This window comes from Ochotona curzoniae, unplaced genomic scaffold, assembly GCF_017591425.1.
Source record: "Ochotona curzoniae isolate NIBS_2020 unplaced genomic scaffold, NIBS_Ocur_1.0 contig_3190, whole genome shotgun sequence".
NCBI lineage: Eukaryota > Metazoa > Chordata > Mammalia > Lagomorpha > Ochotonidae > Ochotona > Ochotona curzoniae.
In genome coordinates this window covers 17621042-17645707 of record NW_024465751.1, presented here as the reverse complement: position 1 = coordinate 17645707, position 24666 = coordinate 17621042, and the positions used below count along the sequence as shown (strand labels likewise).

The window sequence follows — 24666 nt, the reverse complement described above, 5'->3', positions numbered from 1 at the left end:
CATATGCAAGATGGCAAGAAGAGGAATAGAAGACTAGTTAAACTTTTCAGCTACTGCTCATTTAGTACTTTAATTTTATTTTAAATATAAAGCAACAATATTTATTTAGGTACCTTACTTATCAGGGAGTCAACTAAAAACACTTCACGCTTTTGAAATATCAATAATATGAGTCTTATTTTAAAACACTATTTCTAGCGGATTAGATATGTGCTCTAGCAAGAGAAAAACATTAAAAGAAAGTCAGATGTGCATAAGCAATGTTCTACCTGAATGAGGCATCAAGCAAAAACCCATCACATGAAAAGCTAAGACTCGTTGTGTCTTTTTAAAAATTAAAATGAACAGCAACCTTCCAAAATGTATCTGAGAAAACAATCCTTTGTTTTCCAAATATCTTGTAAAAGACATGATTGATAAACTTTGCCAAACTCATTCCTGGACTGCACATTTTCGGCAGTGTGCGTTCTTGCATGCCTTTGTCCCCGTGGGTTTGCTTTCTCAGCACGGACGCTTTTCCTCACCTTATTGGTGTTCACTGCTGTGATGACCCAGACGCACTGTGCATTGCTGTCATACTGGAATGGAAAGTTTGGAGATGTAAAGGTTCCGCTGGGTCCTTGAAGATTAGAGCCGCATGTCTTCACTGAAAAAGAAATTACATTTTAAAACATGAGCATACATCACATATTAAAGTCATACCAAAGAAATGTCTAATGATTTTAAGTTCAAATTTGCATAATTATAATTAAAGTTAATATCTTGGTGTTCTAATATGAAATATCAAAGTAAGAGTGGTTTTGTGATCTAAAATTTGGATTCTGGATGATTTCAACATAAAACACAAACTAGCTATGAAGAAAAGCGTGAGGCATGATAAATTATCCTCTACTTATTAATAATTTAATTTAATTAGAAAGAAGCATATTTATACAATATTATGCTAACATAAATCTGCAAAAAAGAAACAAACCTTGCAGTAATTAAGAAATATAAAAATTATGTTAATTACTATTTATTACATGCCCTAGGACTCATAATAGCATCATTAACAGATACCAATGCTAAAGTTATTTTTTCTGTTCTTAAAGCTATAATTAGATAATAAAGACTATAAAAATACCTGTGTTTAAGCAGTTTTTATGAATACTCACAAATTTAAGCTATAATCTTTCCACAGTATTTTAATCCTTCTTCCACTTAAAATAGTGGTAGTGATCATTCTGCATCTGTTTATTAACTTTATTTCTCATAACCATTAAGGTTGGCTGTACAATTATTTTTAACCGGCATTTTTCCCCTATTCCATCAAATATCCTGCCAATGCTGTGCTATTCTAATCTGTCTGTTACAATCTACTGCATTCTTAGTTGATGTATACTTAAACATATATTTCCATATTCACTTGATTTTATTAGTGATACTTTGAGAATTAGCTTCTGAAGGAAGGCCTCAGCATTATTTGGCCAAGGCTTACTCTGCTGATATATGACATAGTGAAGATTAAAATTTAGCTGTTTTGCTTCTAAGTCATGTTGTATCATCAAAAGTATATATATATATATACTATGCTAAATACAGCCACTTTAACAGCATTTTCACTCTTTAATTTATAGTTTAGCATAAATTGACTACAGACACCCTTCTGGGAGCTGGAGGATCATGTCTTAAGTGATGCAATAGTCACTTTTAATCTTTGAGTGTATGTGTTTACTATATTTTAAACAATAAAGTTCTGTTGTATTACACGAAAGAGAGAAATAGTCGATGAATCTTTTTTATTTAGTCATTTCCTTCAAATGTATAATGTAACTTCATTCTCACCACTGCATTTACTTCACCCTGTTCACTCTTCAAATTTTCTCATCAAACTTTCTCTCTTTTCAATGTTGAAATTGCTTTTTCAGTGATAGCAAATGCATTGTAATTTTATACCTAACATTCTTCATTTTCCCACAAACTTGATTTTTCAATCTTAACAAAAAAGTAGTGTAACTGACAAATAATTTCATAGCCTTTTTCTATCATGGGGTCTCAAATTTCCATTAACGCCTTTTGCATCTCTCTTGATTTTAGATCAATCTTCTCTCTTTTCTATTGGTCATTTCATTTGTTTCTAGCAAATGTTTAACAAAACCTTTTTTTGTTTTTTTTTTTTTAAAGTAGTCCACCTATCTCTCTTCTTAAGACCTACGGATTCAAACCTCTGACCATCTGTTTTCCTTCTTTTCTCTTCTAAATGTCCTGATACTGATAATAGCTACTTAAATTATTTTCTAGGTGGCAATCTCCTTACTGCTGATCATATTTACATCCCAAAAATATGGACTTAATTTCTTAGTTGCATGAAAACTTGGAATCTCTTTCCTATCTGGTACGATACAAACTACTTATTAGTGATTAAAAGAATATTTCTGTGAAAAGCTAGGTTTCTTTTCAAGTACAATGTCTTAATATTTACATGATAATAGATACTTTGCTCTTCTGTGAGTGTACCATAGCATTTTAGTTTTATATATATTCCATGCTATCTCACAGGTCTAAATATCGTTATCATTCTACATTTTCTTTTAGATATTACATTCATTTAATTAAGCCAGGCTGATGCATCAATTCTTTGACAGGAAGGTTTCCCATTTTTGCACTCAGGGTTCTATAACACACATTTATTAGAATAACCCATCTCTTAAAGTCTGGCTTTTGCTGCTATCAATAATTAAAGAACGTCATAGTAATAAAAATTATTTTTAGTAATTATGACAGTATTGAATTGAAGTTAGTAAATAAAACTTTGAGAAGTCATAGCACATATTTGAGTGTCATGTATCATTTGATATTACTCTGACAAGCTTTGCTTTCTAACATGTATACATACGTAAAGTCTTGTGAGGGCAAGGCCAGAGACCTTATTTGTCATCTGTGTTTGTTAATTGCTAGTGCACTAACCATCATGATCCAGGTGAACTTGACAAAGAAATAAATATACAAATTCTTGAACACAGCGTTTAACCAGATTTCAAAATAAGGGCACTCTGCACACTGATAGAGAGAATGCTTGTAAAGATGTTTTAGAGAGCGAAAGTTATTTTTGAAGCCCACTTTTTATATAAAATTAAGAGATTTAGACAATGACAAGGTTAAAATCAGCTGTAAATATTTACATTTCTTGTATTCTTCCAGTCAAATCTCAGAGTAACCATTTTTCAAGTTATGCTGCAAAGCTACACATTTTCTTTTTGCAAATACACATAGTTATACTGTGTATTTCCTGATTTTGCATGTGCATGCTTGTTTTAAACAAGTAAATCTTAAAACAGACATATAAAGTAATGAAAAAGAAAAGAGAGTTCAGAAATAAACCTGTATGTTTCAGGATAACTAACCTTTGATACATAGGCAAAGAATACACACTATTTATAATAGGTGGTTCTTGAAAACCTGAATATCCATATTTGATAGGACAATTGCCCTATACTGCTTACAAAAATTAACTTAAGGGTCCAACATGGTAGCCTAGCAGCTAAAGTCCTTGCCTTGAATGTGCCAGGATCCCATACCCATACAGGCACTGGTTCTAATTCCAGCAGCCTTGCTTCCCATCCAGGTCCTTGCTTGTGGTCTAGGAAAACAGTCAAAGATGACCCATAGCATTAGGACCATGTACCTGCATGGGAGACCCGGAAGATATTCCTGGCTCCTGGCTTCGGATCAGCACATTTTCGGTCATTGTGGCCACTTGGGCAGTGAATCAATGTACAGAAGATGTTCCTTTCTGTCTCTCCTCCTCTCTTTATATCTGACTTTCCAATAAAAATGAATAAATCTTTCAAAAAATTAACTTAAAACACTGAAATGTAACATCTTTAAAAAAATTCTTAGGAGAAAACGGTGGACACTGGCCTTAGCAATTATTTTCTGGATGTTATACATAAGGGGGAAAAAAGGAAAATTAAGTAACATTTCATGCAGCTGGTTACAAGGAGAGAGTAGAGCTTGGAATGGACTGATTTTAATTATTTTCTCTTCAGGGGTCAAATACTGTTTATGTTCTAGTAGAAAGAGGGGAGAAGCAAAGTTTTGACAGAGTGTTTAGCTAACAAATTTGTATTTAGAAATTAATGTTTTCATTTTTTGCTGAAAGAATTACAAAAGTGATTGAGGGATGGAGAGGAGCAGAAAAGAAAGAAGAGAGAGAAGGAAGATATTCTATCACTGGTTCATTCCCCAAATGGCCCCAACAGCTGCAACTGCTTGGCCAAATAAAGGAACCAAGACATTTTTGCAGGTCTCCTATATGGCTCTAAGGGCCTGAGCATTTGAGCAATCTTCTGCTGGTTTCCCAGCTGTACAAGCAGGGAATGGGACTGGAAATAGAGCACCCAGGTATTGAAATAATCTCCATAGAGTGTGCTGGCATCATGTTGTGAAGCTTAATTTGCTAGTCAAAATGCCAACTTCAGCTACTGAATTTTCATTGTAAATTTCCTTTCTATCCTAAACAAAGGACACTAGCATATTATCTGTTGACACAGGAGACAGTAAATATTGATTGATCTTCAAAATTAGACTTATTATAATTATATAAATTGTATTTTCCCAAGCAATTTGCTACTTTTGTTATTTATTGATACAATATCATTCTTAAGTCCTGGAAACAAATATGATATGACAGTTAAGAGCATTTGTTTCGTGAAAGCTCAATGCTGTAGTTTTTAATACGAGAAATCGTGAATTGCATAAGCATTAAGTGAATGAATATTCTGTTCAAAAAGCTATGTTCGTAAAGGAGATAGCCACATTTTCTGCCCTCACAAAGATCACATTATAAAAGGAAAGCGAAATACTAAACCTATAAGCAAATCCCTGTTTTTCAAAATGCTATGAGAAGAAGTTGGGGATTTGGAAAGGCTAGGGAAGTACACAAGAGATAACAGTCTGTTGTTAAGAATAACCTTAAGGGCCCGGCGCGGTGGCGCAAGTGGTTAAGGTCTTCACCTTGCACGCCCGGGATCCCATATGGGCGCCGGTTCTATCCTGGCAGCCCCGCTTCCCTTCCAGCTCCCTGCCTGTGGCCTGGGAAAGCAGTCCAGGACAGCCCAAAGCTTTGGGACCCTGCACCCATGTTGGAGACCCGGAAGAGGCTCCTGGCTTTGGATCAGCATAGCAATTGGCCGTTGCGCTCACTTGGGGAGTGAATCATCAGACGGAAGATCTTCCTCTCTGTCTCTCCTCTGTGTATATCCGCCTTTCCAATAAAAACATAATAAAAAAATAAATCTTAAAAAAAAAAGAATGACCTTAAAAAGGAATGGTGCTACTGTTATACATCACTTTCTCCCTCTGGCAAGGAGTGGGAATGTCTTTGCTATTCCTTTTGCATTAGTATTTTAAAATACAAACCCATTCTAAATGAAAGTAAACTTGGACACAATAACAATGTTTACTTTTTAGCAGTAACATTTCATTAGTTTTTTTAAAACTATCATGTGTTCATTATTATTGATGATAACCAAATTGAATACTTTGTGGATGATTTAAAAATCAGCATCTCCATGTTGACAGATGTATAAACCTTGAATAACTATAAAACAATGCACTAATGAAAAACTGACTTTGAGAAAATAAACTGGATTTAGCTGTTAAATAATTTTGCATGTAAAACTTATATGATAGACAAAGTTTGTATATTTTCAAAGTTGTGAAAAAAAATTTAAGATTTATTTATTTATTTTGAATTTCTTTCTTATTTGCAAGTCAGAAATACACAGAGGAGGAGAGAGAGGAAGATCTTCCATCCACTGATTCACTCCCCATGTGGCAACAATGGCCAGAGCTGAGACAATCTGAAGTCAGGAGTCAGGAGCTTCTTCTGGATCTCCCACATGGGTACAGGGTCCCAAGGCTTTGGGCCATCTCAACTGCCTTCCCAGGACACAAGCATGGAGCTTTGGGAAGCAGGGCTGCTAGGATTAGAACCGGTGCCCATATGGGATCTTGGTGCAGGCAAGGCAAAGACAAGAGCTGGCTATCACGCTGGGTCCATGAAAAAATATTTATAAATGAAAATGTGAAAGGTAACTATTTAAAGTTATCAATATATATTTTTTTGCATCCACTCAATTTATTTCTAGTATTCTTTGAAGAATTCTTTGCAGAATTCTCCATGCTATTTCCCACAAGGATTGCACTCCTTAGCCATGTTTTTTACACTGTTATTTTTAAAAACCTTGAACTAGACTTGCCATATGACACATCAATCCTACTACTGTGCATATATCCAACATACATGAATCTCATGGAGATACCTGAACCATATATTTACATAAACAATGTTTGCAAGAGCCAAAATATGGAGTCAATCACGATGTCCATTATCACGAGATGAATGGGTAAAGAGAATAAGATGTATGTACATACACATAAATGGGGAATTGTATGTAGAGTAAAATAAGCCAGACAGAAAAAGAGAAACACCACCAGCCCTCCCTCCTTACAAAATTAAATAAATAAATAGCATAACACATAACAAAAAAGTATGTGTGTATAAGTACTGCTGTAAACATAATTTTTCAAATTGTTTTATATTTTTCCTCAAATGATGGTTCAGAACGACATGCTTCTATTTATAATTACTTTTTGAAATTACTGTGTGGGTGAAATACACATCTATCCATTTGATCATTTTTTGCAGTATTTGCCTTTAATCCTTGAGTGGAGTATTATGCCTTTGTCTTTGATGTAAATCACAGATATGTTCACCTCAGCTATAGGAAGGTAATTACACAACTGCTTAGGTTGCCTTATAGCCAGGCAAACGTTAATGGCTGGAGGAAAAGCAGCCAACAGCTGGTGTCACCCTAGGTCTGGCTCATACTTACTCTGTATTAACTTTACCAGTGTGCAGGCATAGATCCATGTTATTTAACATTAAACAGGAAAGAAGATGAGTCGACCACTAGTGCCCACTTGCAGGGGTCCTTGACCTGGGGTGGGATGATACCTTTTGACAGAGGCAGAGCTATACTTAAGTTTAATTGTGTAAGTGACCATTTCTTTCACTAAAAAGAACTCATCTACTTGGAAGGCAGAAGGACAGAGTCAGAGTGAATGAGTGCATGCATGTATTTGTGTGTGTGTGTGTGTGAGAGAGAGAGAGACAGACAGAGAGACAGACAGAGAGACAGAGAGACAGAGAGGGAGATAGGCCATAAAAAGATGCACACACACATACCTGCAGTCTGACACTTGGAATAGACTCTATCCTTGAAAGCCACCTTCTGTCTTTACTAGCTTTGTAACCTCCAGTTATTCAATTTTTGTGAGTTTCATTTGTTATAAAAATGAGCATAATGATTAGTTGCAATGCTTATGTGACTTAATTTTGTAATGCCTTGGGCATGTTTCCTGTGACAAATCCAATCTCACTCCATTCTGAGTACAGTGATCCTCTCTGTGTTTCCATTTCGCTTGTCTCTTTAAGCTACTTTATTATGAACTATTATGTTGCTTTCTTCGACTGTCTTTTTTTCTCAGTATATTATGAGTCCCCTGAGGACAATTATCACATTGTATTACTGCTTACTCCTTGATTTGTCATTTAGGCAATCAATAAGTGTTTATTGAATGAATGAACCACATGGGAAATTTAGTCCTGATTGAGACACAAGAGAAATATGAGATCTTAGAAATCAAGAAACAAAATAAGGGTCTTATGTATGTGGACAGGAAAGAAAAGAGCCTTGTAAAAAAATGCTGTCTATATAAAAAATCTTAACCAGCAATATAATTATGGAGAAGATTTCAATCACAGAATAAAATAAAAAATTAACATAATGCTATATGATTATACATGGGAAAATTTGTCAAACACTTGAAATTTGTCTACTAACATCTTGCAATATTTTTTTCTAAACTAATGTTCTCTTCTAATAGATTGGAGATTCAAACCATCTCAATTTGAGCATATATTTGAAGCTATTAAAATCACCATGCATCCAATACTGCTGTGTAATAACAATTCATGGTGAGGTGTTTGCTTGTTTTCTCCCTCATGAGCCTCTTCTCAATTGTTTCTATTTAGTTTTCCAGTTCATGAGACTAAATTGGTATTTTCATTGTCTCTTCACTGAAGCAACGTAGACCAGATTATAAAACTGAGGGAACAAATATTTAGTAGTAAGCACATCTGACAAATAAGCACACACTCTCTAGTGAGCAGTGAAGAAAGTTTCAATATGTCTGAATTGTTAAGTTAGCCAGAGGAGGGCTGGATATCAGCGATGAATGCTTTCAACAATGTGGTCATTCTGAATACTTTTTTTCTTTCAAATATTAATTTTTTATTTGTAAAGCAGATTTAGAGAAAGGAGGAGAGACAGGGAGGAAGATTTTCTGTCTGCTGGTTACTCCCCAAGTGGCTACAAGGGCCACAAGGGCCAGAGCTGAACTGACCTAAAACTAGCAACTTCTTCTGTGTCTCCCACAAGGATTGGCACAGGATGATAAAATGGGCCAACCACCATTGCTTTCCCAGGCCACAAGTAGGAAACTGGAAGGGAAATGTGGCAGCTGGAAACTGGACCAGTGCCCACATAGAATCCTGGGACATGCAAAAGGAGAACTTTAGTCACTAGGCACTGTGCTTGTCCCTTGAGTACTTTTTATGAGTACAAAGATACTTCAAAGAATTAATTTAAAAGTATGCAAGTTTTCAAAAAAAAGTATACATGAATTTGCAATTTGCTTTGTGCCAAAATAAGTTGAAACTAACTTGCTGTAACAAGTCTAAATGGGTATGGAAAGTTAGCAGTTACTAATTTAGAATGAACATATCACAATACATATGAAGAAAATATTACTTTTGAGACTTCTACCCCTAACAGCAGTGCATGATTGCATTTGATTCAACTGCTCTGATTCTGGCTATATTATTAAGATGACCACATTATAAATGAATCTTTTCATGCCTTGGTTTGCTCACTTATGGAAAGAAATGGTAACACAGTAAATAAAGCAGCTCAGAGATTAATGAAGATCTTATTAACTCATGTACTTTGCTTTCAAGACTTATTTACTTTTACGTGAAAGACAGATTTTACAGAGAGAAGACACAGAGAAAGAAGTTCTTCCATTCACTGGTTTACTCTCCAGGAGCCACAGCCAGTGCTGAGCTTGTCCAAAGCTGATAATTATGAGCTTCATCAAGGTCTCTCAGATGGTTTCAGGAGCTCAAAAACTTTTGCCACCCTCCATTGTTTTCCCAGGCCATAAGCAGAGAGGTGAATTGAAAGTGGAACAACCAGGAACAAACACAGCACCCAGAAAGACTACAGCACCTCTGTGTCGGCCTCTATTCTTTGATATATTTAAAACTTGCCTAGTAATAGTAAGAACTGTTTAAGTGTTAATGGTTCATTTCTTCAGATAATTATTTCAATATTATAAAGAATGTAAGTAAGATGTGAACATTTAAATGATTCATTCACATTCATTTAGATTCAGTGCAGATGCATACTAAAGTCTTAGATCTAATCAAATGTTATAAACATTTCCTATGTTTTTGTCAACCTTTTAAAGGATTTATTGCATTTTTAAATTCAGAGTTGCATAGAGAGAGAACCAGGAGCCTGAAATTCTGTGGGTCCCACATTGGTGGCAGGGTTCCAAGTACTTGGGCCATCCTTTGCTGCTTTTGCAAGTGCATTAAAAAAAGAGAAGCTGGAATTCAAGCCGGCATTGCAATGAGAAGTCAATGCTTAACCTGATGAGCCACAAAACTGGCTCCTACTTTTTGTCAATACTATTTTCACTTTGAAGTAATGTATCCATAATATCCCTGAAAAAAAAATGACCGATTTTGTACTTCTGTTTCTATACATGTGTACATAATGACACAAATACAGTATTCCACTAGTGCAAAGTATCACTTCTTTGTGAATAAATACATGCAAGTGTTTGTAAATATATCATTTACACAAATACTCAGAAACTCCTTCTGATTCCCTGGTCCGTGAATACTAAAGACTTATAAATATGTAGTACATAATGCTTTCCATATTCGGAGGTATTATTTTTAAGGTCTGAAAAATTGCATTTAATTAAATTTTAAAGATCATGTACCCTGCAATGAATGAATGGTTGACTACCTAGTCAATTGCTTCATAAGAGTCTTTATGTTGAAAAATAGCTTGCAGTATCCAAGAACTAAAAATTGTCACGAATTTCCTACAGCATTTATTCCATCATCAAAAGACATGGTAAGTCACACTTATTTAGTACATAAATCAATTGAAACACTTAGTATTACACCTGATAATGAAATCCTGTTAGTGAAAAGTGTTTACAGAATACCTTCCTTAGTGGGAAGCTGTATAACACATTTGCCTCCTGCTGGAAATCACAGCAAATCCTTTTAAAAAGACATTGCTCCCTACCCAATATCATAATCACAGAAGAAAAACAAAAAGAGCAAAAAATTACAATGATTATGTATTTTGGATGAAAACACCTTTGACATCTATTGCCTGGGAAAACAACAGTGAGTTTACCATGCTACCCAAATTATAACAAACAATGCTTGTGTAGGTTAGAGAAATAATATGAACATCAATTGGATTTGTATCCATACACACAACCAAGGAGCAATGGGATTGAGAAATTGGCTATCCTTGTTTCCTACAGGGTAATTCACTGAGGAAACAAAGTTCTCAATATCTTAAAGCTATCGATACTTAAAATCACATGATCTTAAGGAAAAGTTCAGTAAAAATTAGTAGAAACTTTGTGATACAGATGAAAACCAAAACAAAACAAAAAAAAAACCTGGCAGCAGTACCCCACAATATCAACTGCTTTACATGATGTTATCTGGAAACCATACCTGAGAAAAAAGTTTTTTTGCAAACAACTTTATTGGTAATATCGTTTCAAGGAGAGAAATAGGAAGCAAGTAGAAATAACAGATCTGGAATGCAGAAAAGCAAATTCAAAGATGCAGCATTCAAGCCACTCAATTCTGGGTAACATATTTGATACTACATTAACTTATGTTAAAATCTGTAAAATGTCTCTCAGAAAATCCGAAGAAACAGATGCATTTGCTCATTTGTTCCTACTGATCTATGCATCAAGAGAAGTGATGAATAAAACATTGGAACCTATGTAATTTGCCTTTTGCGAGATGAAAAGGCCAAATAAGTTCACAGGCCTCCTGTCCATATGTGAGAAAAACCACCAAGAAGGAAGCAAAATGCAGAGGAGGCTCAATGAGATACTTCATTTACAAGACTTTTTTTTTAACTGAAAACAAAATTTCTAGTTACAATATTTTTTTTGTTCATAGGAAAAAGGAAAGTGCAGCTTGGGTTTCTTTCCCAAACTTTCCCCTCACTGCCCCTACATTTTTCACATTTTCTTCCTGATTCTTTTCATTGAGATGCTGGGAAAATCCCCTGCTCTATTTCTATCCCAAATAATAGATTTAGAGAGCAATAAGATACCATCTTTACCATGATGATATTCAGCTGTGGCACTAATTTCCACTGGACTCAGATGGTGCTGTGCCTACACACTCTCCACAGCCAAGTCCAAGGGAAGATGAGCTGGCATCGCTTCAAATCACTAGAGACAGAGAGACCTGGCTGCTATACTTGAGAAACACCAAGGGATTTGAAAAGCGGAAGTTCCACCTTTCCCAAATGAGGTGAGTCACACAGACCAACCTAGTGTCACTCTATTTCTAGAACTCAATCTGCCCAAGTATTTCCAGGCAGAACCTATGGAAATGATGTTCTTTTGGTAACCCTTATTCAGTGATTTCATTTTTGCCTTGGAAACATTAAAAGTAGCTTATGAGTGGTGAATTAAATGTGTATATTGGTTATGTTGAGCCTGTGCAACAGGAAACTTTGAATTTCTCAAAAAGAGGAAGGCATACAGCTCAAATGTTAATTCTAGGGATAAAGGCTCTGTCAACTTCTTAAAAAGTGATTTTAAACTCAAATACATCAAGTGAACTGAGATTTTAGTGATCACCTTCCTTGTTACGTCTAGACAGACTTGCAAGAGAATATACTAAGAAATAACTTGTCAGGATAAAAATCCTTATAGTAGGCCTTCAGTGCTCCCCCATGTGAGATTTGTATTTTCTTATAAACCCCAACAACCAGCCAGACAATCACTACTGATGAATGGAGAAGCAGCCTTTAAAACATATTTTAAAGTGCTATTCTTCTTCTCTGTCAAGAGAACATCTTGAAGTATCATTTGTAGGGCAGGCTTGAAAGAGGCACATTCTTTTAACTTTTCTTTACTGAGGAAGAATTTTATTTCATTTTCAAAGACAAAAGAAAGCTTTGCTGGATATGTAATCCTAGGCCGACAGTTTTTTTTTCTTTTTTCTTGACAGAGAAGAAGACTAGCACCCAACGAAACCAAAGGCAAATAGGAGGAACATCCCAGTAAAATGATAACAGAAGACTAAACCAATAAACAACCCATTCCTAAAATGACAGGGCCAAAGTATCACCCATGTATATTAAACTCTGAATGTAAATGGCTTAAGCTCAATCAAACGTCATAGATTTGTAGACTGGATTAAAAAAACAAAACCCATCTATTTATTGTCTGGAGGAGACACACTTCACCAACAAATATCAGTGGAAACTATATCACATAGGTTTTGTTGTTTTCTTTTAGTTTCATCTCTTCAAAACAATTTCTTCTGATTAAATCATTCAATGACTCATTGATCATATAGTGGCATCATTTTGTCAAGAAGTTTCTTGATTTTCATTTCTTCAGCTATACGTTAGTCATTGAATAGCATGTTAGCTAACTCCATGGTGTTGTTAATTTCTTCTTTCTTCCTGTTGTTTTTTTGTGGCTTTTCATTTAAGGGGATGTATAGTAACTGTGTATGGAGACTGTCATATCGAATAACATGTCATTTAACTTGATGGCATTGTAAATTTCTATTTTTCTTTCTATTGTTGATTTTGTATATCATGACTTTTCTTTTAAGGGGATGTACAGTAGCTGTGAAATGGAGACTAACATCCAGATATGAGGATGCAGTGTAGTATACATTTCTGCTTCCAGACAAAGATGGACTTAAAATGAAACTGTTTGCTATATCTTGACCATAGGATTCTGAACTCTCTGCCATTGTCCATGCCTGCAATGATGGACATATGACTGAGTATGAAGAACTACATGTTAGTAATGATATAGAGGAAATAGTTGGGGGGAGGGAATAGGGGAGAGTATAAGGGAATATGGAACTGTATCATAAAATGATAGCAATAATAATAAAATGTATTTTTTTAAAGAAAAAGAATATATCTTAAAGAGAGTAACCACACATGAAATGAGTGTGGTTTTAAAAACACTCAAGAAAGCAACTGTCAATATTTAAGTGTACAGTTTTTATGTCAGCAAGTTTAGCTACCAATGGTTTATTTTCCCATTAAAATTCATGGGAAAGAATAAAACTTTAGTAAAATTTTCCCCATTAGAATCCATTAAGCGACAACATTGTTTCTACCAAGTGGTTAAATTGCCTTTATCTAATATACATGATAGGTCTTTTCGTGGTTCCAGCACTTCTTTTAGAGGTGATGATGATGTTTTTGCTACAAGTATCTAGCATGAAGAGGAAAAGACAGATATAAGGACAGCCATTTTAGAAACTTGCAGTGCCATTACTTTTTTCTAAGCTATAAAGGACACAACTTTATCATGTTGCCAGAAACAATTCCAAGTATAATTATTTTTCACTAAATGACTTCACACTGTAGGGCAAAGATATAAGCACATGAAAGATACATAAATACTACCGCAGGGCCTCCTGAATTCAAGACAATATTCAGTTTCCTAAAACATGTAGAATTTCTACAGAATAGCTGTATTAGACACATGTCTTCTTTCACAATTTTTTACTTTTTTGGTTTAAAAATTTATGCTAAATTATAAAACATCTTTCATTATTCTGCTACATTAAACAAATTATTGCTGAAAAACAATCTGAATTACATCACTTTTGCCCCATGTCTGGCCATATTTATTTGAAATGTTTATTTTGGTGAAAGTACTGTAAAAAGATAAAGGTAGAAAAGGCAAAGAACAAAAGGAACATTTAGTTCACTTTTTAATTTTTAACTCAGAACTTCTAAATTTTATTTATTTTTATTTGAGAGGCAGTCAGAGAGAGAGAGAATGAATCTCACTTATGCTACTTAGTTCCCTCAAATCCTCACAAAAATCAAGGATAGGTGAGGCCACAGTCAGAAACCTAAATCTCCATACAGGTCTCTCAGGGGACCCAAGTCCTAATCCATCACCTGCTGGAATGTAGAGACTACAAGAGAACCAGGAACTGTGGTTTGTGATGAAGGAGTCCTGCTGGCATCTTAACTGCTGTGCCAGACGCCTGTTCCTATTCCTCAACATTTTTAAGAGCTACAGGATGCTACATTTAGTTATTGCTCTGAACAAGTGAGACAGATATTTGGTATTTAACATATGACAAGATAAAAATCTCCCTTATCCCTTCTATATATACTATGTATACACATGAAACTATAAGGTCCATTAATAACCACATTCTAGTATAATTACTCAGAATTTTTCTGAGAATCACACAGCCAGCCTAGGATTTCCAACATTGGGTCCAACAGCCATTCCTTTTACATAATATTATGTAAAATGTGATTTGTAGCAGCCTCATAGTCAGCTGGAAGACTTCCAGGAATGTAGAATCCAGATCCAAAAGAATTTTCCTTTTTTAGCTTCCCAAATGATTATTTGCACATTCACACTTAAGCAGAGTTATCTTCTGTCACAGAGTGTTTTTCACACAGAGCAGCCCGTCAATTAATGAATTCATTAAGTTTAATGATGGGAAACGTCCCTCACCTACAGTTATGTCTAGTACCTCTAGCTTCACCATATGAGATTTATTCAAAATGTGTTTCCTGGTGACATCTCTAGCATCGTGGCTATTATGCAAAAATCATGAATTTTCAAGTCAGCAGGCTCTGCATTCCAGTTGCAGGCTCAACCTAGGTTTAGTTCATTCTCTTCCGCATGGTTCTATTCTTCTCCCTGATACAGCAACGAGGGTAGCTCAAGTTCACTGAATCAAACCAAGAAAATGAGGGCTTAGGAATCATACAGGATTTTAGGATTTATAAAAGCTTGGAGTTATTTTCCTACAAAATATGATACTACTTAAATGACAACTAACGGAGAATTTTCCTGAACACTGCATTAAAAATAACAACAAAAGTCTGATATATCTGCAACAATTGCAATAAGTATTATGTCTGTTTACATGTAGATCAAGAATAAAGTTTATATATAACTTATCTGATTTTGTACAGTTAAGAAGCTTGAGTGTGAAATTAGATATGCACAAGAGTACATCTAATACATTTTTGTCAACCAATTAATCTAACTCTCTAAACTAAGATAAGCCAATATGCATATTTATTTGGGGGTATGTGCATCCTGTGGACAGAAGATGTGAGAAGATAATTTTGAAATGTTGGTACAGTCATTTGTTTCTACTTCCTCTGGCAATTATCAGTTTTGAGTCTTAAATATATTTCTCAATTGTTTTACATTCTTGTTTTACAAAGGATTCCCCTTCTTTTCTGACATAAACCTGAACATATCAGTTGGTGTAGCTGAACCTAATCTCAGCCCAGAAATATTTTCAAATGTTTTATGACCAAAGGAAAATAATTATATTAAAACTCAATATTTAGTAATATGCTGATAAATAAGAAAAGCTGGCATGTGGTTACATTTTTCAATATCTGTAGAAAAGGATGAATATATTGTTTTATTTACAATCCAAATTTGGCTACAATTATGGGACCACACTACAATACTGAGTTTCAATATATTGCAGGTTAATTGTGTAAATGTGCTGTGGTATCAAAAGAACAAAAGTGATAATGATATGAAATCGGAACAGCATTTAAAAATGAAAATAATGGGCCAAGCATGGTAGCCTAGTGGCTAGTAGTCCTCACCTTACATGCTCCAGGATCCCATATGGATGCTGGTTCTAATCTCGGGTTCCTTGCTTACCATCCAGCTCCCTGCTTGTAACCTGCAAAAGCAGTTGAGGATGACCCAAAGCCTTGGAACCCTGCACCTGTATGGGAGACCTGGAAGAAGTTCCTAGATCCTGGCTTTGGTTCGGAGCAGCTCAGACTGTTGCTGCCACTTGGGGAGTGAACCAGTGATGGTAGATCTTCTTCTCTGTCTCTCTTTCTCTCTGTATATCTGCCTTTCCAATAAAAACAGATAGTAAGTCTTAAGACTAATAATAAAAATGAAAATGAAAATGAAAAACCAGATGCACACTTGAGAAATATTGACTATGAGAAAATTCATATTGGAAATATCAGTCCTCTAATGTCAGCACCTTTGCACTTGCCTTTCATACTTGGACTACAGTTTCCTCAGCTATATGTGTATTTTCCTCTTTCAATTTAGTATTCTATTTAAATGACATTTAACAGAGAATTTCCCTGAACACTGCATTCAAATAGCAGTCTCATAGTCTTTTGGTTTTCCTTCACAGTGCTTATCCTGCTCCTATTTTTGTATTTGTTCAGTTGGTCTGGCCTAAGTATGAGTTATTTGAGAATATGAACTTAGATATTTTGTTAACCATTCTGTCCCCAGAGTCTGGCAAACAGAAAAATCCAGAGTTATTGGTTGCTGAATAAATAAATGGACGAAATGTATCTGCATATGGGTATAGGTAAGCGATGAATAATAACACAATTACTACAAACATTATCAACTTGTTTATTAAGTTCTTACTATGTACTGAGTGCTAGATGCATTATCTTAACCAACTCCCACAGTCTTCCAATTAATAACCTGTGAGAACAGATACAATTTTCCAGATGACAAAATTAAAATTTATACTAGGCTATGTTATATCACTGCTTCTTAACTTTGACTATACATAGAAACATACAGTGTGTGTGTATCATCAGATGCAGATGTTGTCACACAGTAGATTAACACCACCTCTTGGGAAATTGCTTCTCTAACAGAGTGCCTGTTCAAGTCCCAGTTACTACCGTTTCAATCCATCTTCTGCCGATGTATCCTAGATGGTAACAGCTGATTATTCAAGTGCATGGGAGGCACCAATGAAGTTTCAGGCTCCTGACATTAACATAAATCAGATTTGACTGTCACACACATTTGGGGAGTGGATTCTCAGATAGAAGATCTCTCTTCTCCTCATCCCCTAATTCCACCCACACACACACACTTCCCTCTCTGTCTCTGGCTGTATCTCTAAGTCTGTCCCTCTGCTTTTCACACACATGCGCTCACACACACACATGTGCCTGACAGTTTGAATTTAAGGGTAGGTACGGGCTATCAATTTTTGATAAATGTCCTATGAGTTTCTAAAGCAGAGCCATAATTGAGAATCACTTACTATGGTGAATAAGTTAACTCCCCAAAGGTAACGGGATTACAAGCTGGGGAAAAAGGATTTGATTGTTGTTTTTCACAAATTTCAACCTATGTTCTCGCCATGTTTTACATTATGTTAGAAACTTGCCAACTGCAATATTTTTATGAGTGAAGTTTTTTAAATTTAATAACATTATTTTATAATCTGTGCTTACCTAACATTGAATTTCATTCCTCACATGCAAGAATGAGACAGATATTATTGTTTCTTGTTCCTGTGTATTGCTGTAGTTAAGATATAGAGTAAGATGAAGAAAGAAGAGTTTTCTCACTAGTTCATTGTAATGACAAAATTGCTAAGGCAAAGTTATTTTGCTTATAGCTTCAAAGTTCAAGTCCAATATGAGGTTGTATCATTGGTTGGGCATTTGATCTTAAACTGTGAAGGTGGCAAATGACAATGACAGAGTACTTATGGAGGACTGATCCTATTTTAAACCAGAAAGAAGAGTTAGTAGCTATGCTTAAATCAAAGTTTTGATAACAATGTTCTCACTACACCTGCCCTCCAACAGCGCATGTCCAATGACCAAAGGATCCACCACTAGGTTAAGGATCTACCACTTTATAAACACTGCAGTTGCTAAGCTTCAATCCTGAAGGCACAATTAACAGAAGACTTTGTGGCTTAAACTTCTTCATGATTTTGGGTGCCTAAATATAGTAAAACTAAAGACCCAGGCACAATAAAACTTTGATTTCCTTTAAAAATAGATTATTTTTAAAATGTGCATTTAGTTAGACATTCAATCAGAGATAGCATGGAGCTGCTTATTTGTATAATGGTAAATAAAGCAGGCTCTGAAGTGAGGAAGATTGGGATTTGAAATAGTGTTGCAATTATAACTATGTGTTAGAAAGTACTTTGATCTCTTCAGTACACTAGAATGCAAATAAACTATCATAACTAATTAATATGAAACTGAGAGTTAGGCAGAATTTTAGTACAGCATTTGGTTTGTATTAAATTTCTAATATTTGATTACTATCATTGGTCATCAAATGTGCTAATTTCTAGGCAAAAAAGATTTAGGTGCATTGAATGAAATCATGTAGATTAAACCAATACATAATATAAATATAGATTAAACTACAATTAAACTAATATAGTCATCAATGTTATTATTTTCATTTCCTAACATATTAATTACTCACAAAATGATCAGGAATTTGGGGAATTTATAATACTGTACTTTTCCTATTATATTTGACTAGTTATCAAATCATATCTATTTTTCCTCTTGTATAATCTCTGGAAGTTATTTCTTCTATTTCTTCCACTATTACAACAACCACAGCATTATAATTCCTTTCCTACACTGTGCTTGATTCGATTCTCTACATTACATCTGGTGTATTATAATTCCAAATTGCAAATATGATCATACACTCCTACATTTAAAAGAAAACAATGCCTTTTCACTGAATATAGAATGGAAACAAACTTTCTTAATGTAGCAAATAAAAGATTCCATAATATGGTGTCTTTTTGCCTCCCCAGGCTATTTCAAAGCAATTCTTATCCCCCTCCGTCACAGCCTTTGAGCACCATAGCCTCTACCTGAAAATGTTCTCCCTGCTTTCACAACCTTTAACAATCCTTTAGCTTTCACTTTAGTTATTATATGGACACATAAGCTTCATACTTCTAAGCAAATCGCCCTTTGCAATATTAGTTATAAGACTAGATGCTGCTGCTCCTGGGAATTCATTATTGTTACAAATTGGCATGTACAGGGAAACTTCAAATGGTTCATAGAAAATAGGAATATGTAATGGGCTTTGATGGCTCTGCATAACCTTCATATGCTTATATTTCATTTTTTTTGGCAATAAAATAGATTTCAATTTGTTTCCATAAACTTCTCAAAATACTCTCACATGTGCACATGCATGTGTGTTTTTGTCCTTCCTCTTATGCCAACCACTACAATCATATTTTAAGTAATATTCCAATACTAAAGAACTGCTTAAGAGGAATCTACTGGGGCCCGGCATGGTGGCACAAGTGGTTAAGGTCCTCACCTAGCATGCCCAGGATCCCATATCGGCGCCGGTTCTATCCCAGCAGCCCCGCTTCCCTTCCAGCTCCCTGCCTGTGGCCCTGGAAAGCAGTTGAGGACGGCCCAAAGCTTTGGGACCCTGCACCCGCGTGGGAGACCCGGAAGAGGCTCCTGGCTTCGGATCTGCATAGCATGGGCCATTGCGCTCACTTGGGGAGTGACTCATCGGACGGAAGATCTTCCTCTCTGTCTCTCCTCTCTGTATATCTGCCTTTCCAATAAAAAATAATAATAATAATAATAATAATAAATCTTAAAAAAAGAGAGAAATCTACTGAATAGTAGCATCAAAGATAATAGTCAAATAAATGTAAAATTGATGGATGATTTCAAACAAAATGTCATTCTTCTGCCTGAACAAATAAATTTCCCTATCAATAACATAAATACATTTAGCTTTCTAATGACCCTGTGTTTCCAATGTTTTTGCATTAATAAAATGTATCACATAATATGTATTAGAATTGTCTAGTTTTTTATGTTACAATTTGAAAAGAGACTTTCATATAAAAGCTAATATTGTGATTAGATTTCATACGAGGAAACTATATGTGAACTTCCTATACTCTAATTTTGCATAATTTGAATGATGAAGTTTAACAGCAATGAACTTATGAAATTAATAGTGGTGCTGCTTGACATACCATACAAACCTCACATTGGTGTAATATTTAAATATAATTTTATTAAATAATATATATTCATAGTTTTACATCTCTATATATAATGTGTGTTCATATGTAAAATCAACATATATTTGACAATTGCATAAAAAATTAAGCAAGATAATTTATCATTAAAATTATGTTATATCTCATCTTCCATCGTTGTGTTAAGATATGATCATTAGGAGAAAACAAATTGCATTTTCTGGTTTGCCATGAAATTCTAGTTGCTGAGCAATGTTTTGAAAAATTTAAAAAAAGATATAAAAGTTGAAATCATTTTTAATAGTCTCTTATAATGTAATCTTTAAAGTACCCATCATCAGATCTTCAAAAAACTCATACAGAACCAAACTTATTGTTGAAAATAAGTGCAAACATCTTAATACACAACACAAATGTATTTGGCTTTTTTATTCAAATAAACCATTTATGGTCACATAAAGTCTTCAAGTTTTTTGAAATGTTATAGAAATATATGTTTAAACCTTTAATTGTAATATATTTCATTGTTGATCTATTCCTATTTCAGGACAATCACCTAATCTAAATCTAAAGCTCACCTAACCTCCACTAAGTTGAACACCAATCTTACAACCACCCAATACTTGGCAGAATGTAAAAATTTTGCCTAATTATTTACTAGTTTATGAGGCATTTCAGGAATTTTGGTAAAGTAAATAGGACTCTGGTAGCCTAACTTGTTAATTCTCAAGTTCCAGACCCTTTCCATTTCTTTGTAATTTGGATTGATAGAACAGGATGCTGAGAGAAAAAAAAAAAATGATCTGCAAGAAAGGAAGAATGAGCATCTCAGAGGCAAATTTATGAGATTTGAAATTCTGGGAACCAGTAGCAAATACATTTGCAAATTGAATTGTCCACACATGACAAATTGCTCTCCATTTTACTGTCTTCTAATGAGGAGTTACTGGGAAGGAGGCTGAGGTTTGAATATAAGGAGAATAGCTTCCCTAACAGGTGGCTAACTTTTGCAGTGCGGGCAGTTCTCAACAATCTGGCTATCACAATCAGTTGCACACCCCAGTAATAATTAGTTTTCAATTTTAACCTGGGAAGTGGAGGTACAGGTTTCTACACGTTTTCAACAAGTTACGAGATAATTGCCCAGACTAAGACTGTAGACAAAAAATAATGGCAAATATTAACATTTAGACCAATGTATTTCAAAATGAGAGATGGTGAAATAATACTTGATGAGAAAAAAAAAAAAACAATGGCAGGAAAAAAATATGATTTAGACATTTCTGCACTGTAGTACTGCCAAAGATACATACACCTGAGGAAATATTAAAGCCCTACAGATCTCTGAATATACATTCTTAGGGCCATAGAGAGACTGGATGGCTGTACCGAGGTAATCTCTTTGAGAAACTATACCTCTTCCTGATGGACTTGAAATAAGTACCAAATTTTCATTCGTATATGCTTTAATAAATTTGGGGATAACTACACAGTTAAAATACTACAATTTAATTTTTGCCTATTACACTTTGCACTCATTTGTTAAAATTGGTTTTAATGATTCTTATTCAAAAAATTAAAAATAAACTTGTCAATGGGAAACGAGAGAGAGAAGTTGTACTGAGGTAAGCACATTGGAAAAACCCAAGAGAGAAATCCTTGCAGAGATTTTTTTCATATTACACAATTCCATGAGCTTTCTGAAATTAATTTGCATGAATGGATTTGAAATTATTTTGCAGAGAAGTGAACTTCTTTTCATTACATTTCCCTGCAGATTTTTTGAAGTACAGTCATATACACATATATGGAGATAAAGGTGATGCATAAAATAGCTTAATTTCCCTGCTTCACATAAAGTATTTTACAGATTTGAAGCATTAATTCAATCTTCTCACTTACAATCACATATTTAGTGTTTAGTCTTGATCACCTTTCCATGCATATATGCTTTTTTAATTCTTAGAGTTCCTCAGCTAGTATCTATGTTTTCAATTGAGTTTCTTCAAAAATTTTCTCCTACATAAATTCTGTATTACACTAGTCTTTAACATCAGAAAGCGAATCTGATTAAAAAACATATCTGTATCAAGTTATAGCTGCAATCCAATATAATTCTTACAAAGATTTAAAATTTTAAGTATATTTCCCAAAATGATATTTTTCTCCTTAGTTACTATAATTCTAAAATGAGATCATATTCTCAGGTTCAAGTGTATCAGGCAGCTTTACCTTACTAGGGGAGGGAGGGAATAGTTCATGGTAGCTAGTATTGTCATTATATACCATGGGAAATAAAACAATGAAAAAAGCATGTGGAAAAAAGAGTCAAATGTGAGCTTTGGCATTAGTAGATCTGAATAAACACTGCTTTTAAAATGATTTATTTATTTTTATTGAAAGTCAGATTTCACTGGTGTGGGTAGAACGGCCTAAGGTCTTGAGCAATGCTCTGCTTCTTTCGTAGGCCACAAGCAGAGAGATTATTGGAAGTGGATCAGCCAGGACACAAACCAGTGCCCACATGGGATGGTTAGTCTGCGACACTCTGTGTTATCGCTAGTGCTGCTGTTTTCAATAAATAAATATGCTTATGTTCATGCAAATGAGGAAAATTACATTCATTTAAATGAAGATTTCAATTTCTTATTTTTTTATGACATGCATCATATGATATTTCTATTTATTTTGGAAACACTGACTAGGTAGGAAAAATACCACATCCCCTCTTTAAACAAAAACTTCTAAAAACTTTTTATTTTTCATAATACAGTTCCATTGGTTCAGGGATATGCCGTTCTACCTTCCCTATTTCCTTTCCAGTCCACTGTTCCCCCTATATTATTACAATAGTATAATCTGTGTCTCTGTTACTTAAGTGTATCACGACATTGTACGTTAATACGTCAGAATGTTCAGCATCCTACTGTCAACATATACTTAACAGTTTCATTGACAGCGTTCCCTTCACTCAAACATGTGTACTGCAATATATCTTTACTTCTCAGTGTGCTAGTCTTTATTATGAAGTTCCTCTAGATTAATATAAACACACAAATATAAATGTATTTATCTATTTATCTAGTTATCTATTTATTTATTGATGTTACATTTTGCGTGAAGGTTGTTTCATATCAAAGAGAACACATGATATTTGTCCGTTTTGAATTGGCCTATTTCACTGAGCATATAGTTTCTAGTTAGGACCATTTTGTTAGAAATGGTAGAATTTCATCTATTTTAATGGCTGAGTAGCATTCCAGAAATTTTACACCAAAAATAACAAAATAAGAAACAGTGGTAAATGACATGCTTCATAAAAAGGCAATCCTTACAGTCACAGAAAGCAACATGTGACTTTTGCTAAAGCAGATTTAGAGTTGTTGCTGTCTATTTTTCCCTTAGAATTTTGTGGAAATACACAAAGACGTGCAGAATGTATAAATGGTGATTAAAAGTAACAGTGTCAGAACATCCAAAGGGTTTATTTTTAGAGTATTACGACTGTAGAGGTTATTAGCATACATGTTAATCCTTCAAACAGTTAAAGAAAAGTTTACTCCAGGATCAAGAAAATAATGATAAGCTCACATTAACTTTAAACAGGTTCACAGCTATATATGGATGGATGGATGGATGGATAGATAGATAGATAGATAGGTAGGTAGATAGACAGACAGACATATATGAGAAACACATGAAATGTTTCCCCTGTTCTGTAAGCCTAATTTGATGGCTGAAATAACACAGCAGACTACCTGTCATAAATAATGTCATAATGAAAATATTACGAGGGACTAGTGAGTAATTCAGCAGATGGAAAACTGGAGATCTCTCTCCTTACTCCTCCTTCTAACTCTGTCAAATATATAAAAATGCTTTTTTAATCATGTAAAATATCAAATTCATATTGTAACTTTTTAATTAAATAATTTAAATGATAGCTCAGCAAGCCAAATACTGTAAGTTGAATTATAGATAAGTAACAATAGACAACAACAAAAAAAGTGTTCAAAAAGTAATAAATATGCTGACATGCGGGCACTTTTGACAACCATTTATTTCATGAAGGCATATGTGATCATCTAATTTTCTCTTCAAAGTTATTTCTATTGTGCAAGTCTACATTTGTCTTGTCTTGTTTCCTTGGAATAAATGTGTTTTAGGTGGCTGAAAGGGACAGCAGGAGCGCAAATGAATCGCAGCTGGTTTAGTTCAAATCCCATTTCATTTTTTCCAAAGAAATTCTTATCTCAAAAGTAAATCAGTGCCATTTCCAGATAATAGTGCATGAGAAGTATGAAAATGAGGCCATCTTTGTCAATTAACATGCAAATGTATACTGCTTTCAATATCTGGATATGTTCGGTGAGAAGAGGAATTGGTCAACTGCTGCCTAAGCTTGGTGACCTAAACATGTCAAACTTAGTGTCAAGCTT

General features: G+C 34.5%; 1 protein-coding gene across 3 annotated transcripts in view; it reads right to left on the bottom strand.

The window, feature by feature from the left end:
- CSMD3 (CUB and Sushi multiple domains 3) overlaps nucleotides 1-24666 on the bottom strand; it is an 873364-nt gene that overhangs the window by 484645 nt on the left and 364053 nt on the right. For all 3 annotated transcript variants that reach the window (XM_040979396.1, XM_040979397.1, XM_040979398.1), the window contains one exon: nucleotides 525-646. In XM_040979396.1, the coding sequence (XP_040835330.1) occupies nucleotides 525-646 (122 nt within the window). The remainder of the gene's footprint in view (nucleotides 1-524; nucleotides 647-24666) is intronic.